The sequence below is a fragment of the Taurulus bubalis genome, assembly GCF_910589615.1.
Source record: "Taurulus bubalis genome assembly, chromosome: 8".
Taxonomy (NCBI): domain Eukaryota; kingdom Metazoa; phylum Chordata; class Actinopteri; order Perciformes; family Cottidae; genus Taurulus; species Taurulus bubalis.
This window is the reverse complement of record NC_136596.1, coordinates 2,367,902-2,374,559: the sequence shown is the minus strand read 5'-3', so window position 1 is coordinate 2,374,559 and position 6,658 is coordinate 2,367,902. Positions and strand designations below refer to the sequence as shown.

General features: G+C 44.2%; 1 protein-coding gene across 2 annotated transcripts; it reads right to left on the bottom strand.

The window, feature by feature from the left end:
• Window positions 1–987: 987 nt before the first annotated feature.
• Window positions 988–5,721, bottom strand: LOC306739671 (activated RNA polymerase II transcriptional coactivator p15-like). Of its 2 annotated transcripts, none has more exons than XM_079221711.1 (5): window positions 5,663–5,721; window positions 2,708–2,777; window positions 2,288–2,407; window positions 1,745–1,853; window positions 988–1,460 (listed from the first exon to the last, which is right to left on the bottom strand). In XM_079221711.1, exons 2-5 carry the CDS (start codon window positions 2,774–2,776, stop codon window positions 1,381–1,383), a joined length of 378 nt encoding a protein of 125 aa, XP_079077837.1. In that variant the 5' UTR covers window position 2,777; window positions 5,663–5,721; the 3' UTR covers window positions 988–1,380. The 2 variants fall into 2 exon arrangements, with proteins under 2 accessions (XP_079077837.1, XP_079077838.1); XM_079221712.1 differs by having other exon boundaries at window positions 2,708–2,780; window positions 5,663–5,678.
• Between the last annotated feature and the right edge of the window lie 937 nt (window positions 5,722–6,658).

The window sequence follows — 6,658 nt, the reverse complement described above, 5'->3', positions numbered from 1 at the left end:
TTCGACAGCAGCGCCGCGGCTTCCAGCCTGAAAGAGGGCAAAGAGTGAGACGTGCAGTAAAGAGTGAGACGTCCAGGCATGCGTGAGTCAACAAGGGGATGAAATGTTTGAGGAGCATGTTTTCCAAACCCGGGCTTTGTTCTGTGTCTGTTCACGTCGGCCACAAAGTAGAAAGTGCCTGGGAAATGTCAACAAGGGCTCCACTCCGCTGTCCCTGTCCTTGACAGGACACCAGTAAACAGTCAATTCTGTTCAAACAGTGAATCCCCCCTTTCTGTTCTCAGCAGGCATCAGGACCATGTGAACTTTACCGAGAGCCGGAACCAACACCCCGATGGTTCAGGGAAATGCTCTCGCTGCCGAGAAGGCTGGCAATCCCACAACAGGTTTGTGAGCAGGGTTCATACACATGTTGACCAATGGGTTTCATGACTTTTTCATGACTTTAAACCAAATTACATGACTTTTCCATGACTTTAAACCAAATTTCCATTACAAACATTTAGTGAAATCTGGGTGTAAACAGTAAAAAGTGAGTAAATGTAGTATTTAAACTAACAATGAGAATACAAAGCATACAGTAAACCTTAAATGACACAAATGAATGAGACAATAGTTTGATTAAAAGAATACACATTTATATAGATGCCTGTATGTATGCCTGCTTATATTTTGAGTCTTTCTTTTAAAAGCATATTCATTATTTCAAACTCAGCATAAATGAACGTCATGAACACATGAATATAACACATTTACATGACTTTTACTAAACTTATTGGCTTTTTTTTCCATATCTTTTCCAGGCCTGGAAATAACCATTTTAAAACTCCATGACTTTTCCAGGTTCTCCATGACCGTAAGAACCCTGTTCTGATCGCTCGGCCTCCGCAGAGCCAGCAGCTTCTGAAGGATGCAACTCTCTCCGTCTCCACTCTCTGCTGCCACCTGCTGGCTGACTGATGGAGCTGGTTCACAGGTCTTACAATAATTACAATAGCCGGTTTGTTTAATTCGTATCATTTATTTTCAAAACCTAATCCGGCGGCTCACCATGAATCTAACAACAAGACAGAGTGGGCTCGGCTTCAGAAAGGAAGTGCTACGTTTTACAAAAGGTCAGATCAAACAAAACATAAATGTACATGGTAGTCAAGCCGGGAACACGAAATCACACACAGACAACATTATTAAGGTAGCGCCTCGTCCGTTTTTTCTTTTTTACCGTTCCAATATCAAAACGCCACTATCTACCCACACCCACCTGCTCCTCCAGCCACAGAGACAGCACTAGATCTATACAACCACAAACTAAACAAGCTCATAAGAAAAAACATCAAAGGCGTTTTACAAAACCTAATTAGTTAACACTGAAGGGAATGCTTATATTCTCTTCATGGCGTCGTCAATTTCTGAAATCTGGTCCTTCAGTTGGGTCCATTGTTCAGGATTCAGGGAGATACCTAAAGAAAGAAGAGGAGACAACCAGGTTCAAGCTGTGTCCACTACACTTATATTATTGAATATTTATTAAATAACTCTTTTTAATGGATACTCATTTTAAATACATTTAAAACTAAATCTCCAACCACTGCCCTTAACAGCCCCAACTGCCAAAACCACTAAAATCATCAAACATCCATCGTTCCCAGTGAAGTTCTTCAGAGACATACGTACCGCATGCAGATCACTGGAAACGCATCACGACAACATAGACATCATAAACCGGCTTTAGAGACGAGAGTACCTTTTTTCCCGGGCTTCATCTCCCCATCTTGGTTCATCCAGTACTCTCTGATGTCCACCAGGGTTTTCCCTTTGAAGTCCCTCACGCTGACATACCTCATCTTCCCGATCTGTAAGAAGCAAAACAACCGTCAACTCGGGGCTGGGCGGAATGGCCACAAATTCATATCACGGTATCTTGTAAGATTCTGGCGGTTTCACGGTATATAATTTTTTTTTTAGTAAACATTCATTCATTCATTGTCGCCGAAAAGGACCGCCGGCCAGCTGTTTGTACGTTGGTACATAGAGGGCGTTAGGAAGCTAAACCTGGCGGGACTTAGGACCCAGGGGAATGTAAGTGGAAAAAAAACAGGAAGAGACAGACCGGAAGAGTCTGTTTCTTCCTGTTGTGATAGTGGGCGAGCTGTACCCAGCATGCAGTTCGGCGGTGTAATTTTATAAATGTACCTGTAATACCTGTGGTACTACCTGTGGTACTACCTGTGGTACTACCTGTGGTACTACCTGTGGTACTACCTGTGGTACTACCTGTAAAACCCACCTGGAACATGTTGTCGTCTGCATTACTGTTGCTCTTGGAGGATCCACCTGGCTTGGAACTCTCTCCGCTCCTTGGTTTCTTGGCCGGTTTCTCTGGTGCGCTCGACTTCTTTCTCTTTGCCTGAAAAAAATATGAAATACTTTTTCAAATTCTTGCCCCACGTTATGTCCTCGCCGTGGGTCGTAAACAACGCAAAGTCCAGAGGCCGACGTGTAGAGATAGAGGGAACAGTTACGTTGGCATCAGCAGGCTGAAGGAATAAGTTCTGTAAGACTTTATACATTTAAATATTTTCCAGTCGATCTCAGAGTACAATCTGCTTTCAATGCTTCTTCTATTATTATTATTATTATTATTATGCCAAGACGCATTCAAAAGGAGAAAGTAAAACAGATCAGAAGATATTATTAAGGCACAAACCTTGGTCTCTACTTCACTGTCAGAGTCACTTCCGGATGTGGACGACAGCACTTCCTTTGATTTTGGCATTCTGCTGGGACAGGGATCAGACCTCAGATCAGTTTCCTTTGACATTAAAGACATTATTCACCGAGGCATGTGCACGGTCCAGTTCATCCTTAAACGGTAATGCATTCTTCAGTCTGCCCAACTTAAGACAGAATGTGCAGGTATTAATACACGCTTGTGTGCAGAAGGGAAAGTTATCTTTTCACCTGCACTGGAAGGGCTCTCTATACAGCCGAGGGCTCTCTATACAGCCGGAATGGAAAGAAGGGCTCTCTATACAGCCGAGGGCTCTCTATACAGCCGGAATGGAAAGAAGGGCTCTTCATACTAGGCTTATAGTTAGGGCTGGCTCAGGTTTGCCCTGGTCCAGCCCCTAGATATGCTGCTATAGGCTTACACTGCTGGGGGACATCATAGGATACACTGAGCTCCTCCTCTCCTTCTCTTCCTCTTTTGCTCCTCCTCTCCTCCTCTTCACCTCTTCTTTCTCTCCTTCTGGATAAATGATTGTCTCTTCAATGCATATTACTAACTCTACTTTCTTTTTCCATGGATTCGTGGCTGCCTGGCCCTGCTGATGCAACCGGCCTGGAGCCGTCCTGCCAGCTGCCATGGCCCTGCTTTCTCCTCCCACTGCCCCTTGGATGCTCCTCCTCTCTACCTCCTTCTGCTTAATGGATCGTGGCTATCTGGATCATGGACCATGCAAACTACTCATTATATGAATCATTTCTGTCACATTCATGTAATGTGCTGTAACTCCGTTACGTTATTCATTCTGGTCACATGACATCTATTGCTTCTGTCCATCCGGGGAGAGGGATCCTCCTCTGTTGCTCTCCCTCAGGTTTCTTCCCCTTTTTCCCTGTGAAAGGGTTTTTGCTATCTTTATTGGGGGAGTTTTTCCTGATCCGATGTGAGGTCCCGGGACAGGGATGTCATGTGTACAGATTGTAAAGCCCTCCGAGGCAAACTTGTATTTGTGATGTTGGGCTATATAAAATAAATTGAATTGAATATACAGCCATAATGGAAAGGGCTCTCTATACAGCCAAGGGATCTCTATACAGCCATAATGGAAAGGAGGAATGACTCCAGTGAACAATAACGCAACATGTGGGCACGCTAGTAAAAATGTAATTATTAGAATAAGTAGAAAGTGCCTGGGAAATGTCAACAAGGACTCCACTCGGCTGTCCTTATGCCGTGTTCACACCGGACGCGGTGCGAATTGTCCACCGCGGAAGTTTACTCGCGTGAGTAGAAAGAGGGTGTTCACACCAAACGCGAAAAATCGCGGCGCGAAGGGGGCGTGGCTTAGCTCTGTCGCTTGCCTCTGTGAGAGACAAGCGACGAAGCTTTCATTTCCGCTATCGACCATGGAATAAATAACCACTAGTTCTGCTTTATACTTGTTGTGGAAGTCCAAAACATGTCGGAACATGAAACGCCCTCGTGTTTGGGTTCATAACATCATCCGTAGCCGCACACAGCTCGGTGAATTTCACCGACTCCTCCAGGAACTGCGTCTCGCGTATCTCCGTAAAACGATACCGATTATGCCATCCACCATGGAAATAACCACCAGTTCTGCTTTATACTTTTTGTGTAAACTCCACATATGTGGGAACATCAAACTCCATGGTGTCTGGGTTCATACTATTATCCGTAGTCCCACAACAGCGTCTCAATGAAGCCGCTGTCAGCGCTGGTTCAGGCGGAGCAGCAGCAGTTTCATTCAGAACCGGGGAGACGGCGGTGGTGACGGGCGGAGCTTCTCAACGCTGATTGGCTGCCGCAACTTTGCGTCACGCGATTTCTCCGCCAGAGTTGGGAGAATTCAACTCACACGAATTCGCGCCCCGTCCTTCGCTTTGTTCGCCCCAGGTCAAACGTTCTGTTCGCGCCGCCTCCAACGCCAATTCGCGCCGCGTCCGGTGTGAACACGGCATTATACTTGACAGGACACCAGTAAACAGTCAATTCTGTTCAACTCTGTTGACTCCAGTGAACAATAACGCCACATGTGGGCACGCTAGTAAAAATGTTATTAGAATAACATATCAGAACGACTGGCAGGGTACAATGTGTATCAATGTAATGACACAGATCTGTAATAGATAATAACAGTCTGTGGGATGAGGATCACGCAGTCATTTATTTCAATGTTCATTTATTTCATTGATAGAATAATAAATACACTATTTACTGATTAAAATCAGGCAGAAAATTAGACCGCAAAATTACATTACAAAAAAGCGGTTCAATAAGCTCGCGAGGTCCTGTCATTGTTACAGGAGCCACGCACGCGCCATTAGTTCCGTAAATTAATTTAACGTCAATTAAACTTTGCGTGTGTGTATAATTCTTTCCTATCCTTGTCTTCATCCATTATTGTTTGTTTTTTAATTTCTTTATTTGTTTCTTAATCTCTTTATATGCCGCTCTTTGCCTTCTTAATTACCCCTCGGGGATAAATAAAGTTTTTCTGATTCTGATTAGGCTGCGCACGCAGACTGTTTGGGGTTTCGGTTATTGACGTTGTCTCGAGGCGTTTTAGCGCCTTTTGATATATTTTCTACCTATGACGTCAACCTGCAACACACTCATCTGACGTAATCTGCTCGCGAAGACGCACGCGCGTGAAACGGCTGTTAATAAGACGGTGCGCGTGCAACTAAGATACATGCATCGGGCATCAGCTTGCAAGCTCGATGCTACCCGGGTAGCTTAGCCTCGGGAGCTAACGTTAGCAGAGCCCCGTCGCGCAGGTCTCGTGGTGTCGTCTCGAGGACACGCACGAGCTCTGGCCGGTGCCACGGCTCGCGGCTCTTCTTATTAGTCCGAACATCGTCGCAAAGACACGTTTTTTGTAGCATCTTCTTTTTAAAAACGGTTCATGCTTACATGATGTGTGGTGTAGTTGAGCGGATCTCTAGACAGGAACCGGAAAGCCGACTGACTTCCCGTCGCGAGCTCTGCGTGCATGCGTGAAATACAACCGTGTCCGTCGCGAGCCTGCCGACATGCCAGGGGCGTTATGTTGTAGAACCTACACTTATGTTATTGAATATTTATGAAATAACTATTTTAAAGGATTTAATTTATGCTTATTTTAAAATATTAAGTACCCCCTGGGGTTCCTTCAAATACCCCCAGGGGTACTAGGAACCCCATTTGAGAACCACTATTCTCGTGACACACTGTTAAACGGCTGCTGTAACGCCAGTCTGCCACCAGATGTCGCTGTTCTCCTTCAAACAGCGATTCGAAGCCCCGGAGCTTCGAGTCCTTTTCGGTAAATAGGAAGAAAGAGTCCAGAGTCGAGTGATTAAATGTTAAAGGTGTACAGCAGGTACTCAGTCATCTGTACTGAAGAACATCACACAATTATCTTGGATAAAAGTACGCTATCGGATAGCAGACAAGCTGGAAACCGGGAGTCCAATTTATTATATTTATATTCACATTATATTATATCATAATATATTATATTTATATTCACATTATAGTATATTATATGTCTGAAAAGTCATTATTGGTCAGTTTATTGGAATAGTCTAGAACTTTCCAAGCGGGCAATGAACGCAGCATTCCCTAGCAACAAGTTGTAGTTACTCCTCTTTAAAAGACACAAAACAGGGAGCACATACACCGGAAACAATATGGCGGATTTAACCGAGGTTCCGGTCAACGAGAGGTCGATATATTTAACACAAATTACATATCTGGAAGAGGAGATTGGGAGGTGAGACATTCAGACCAAATAATGAGATATATATGAAGAAATATGCTCTAGTTTATCTTTTAAACTTCGTAAACGTAACCTAACTGATAAAGAGATCAGTTTGTGCTTCATTACATATTGCTCTGGTTAAAGAAACTGGCATCATGTTAAAAGTG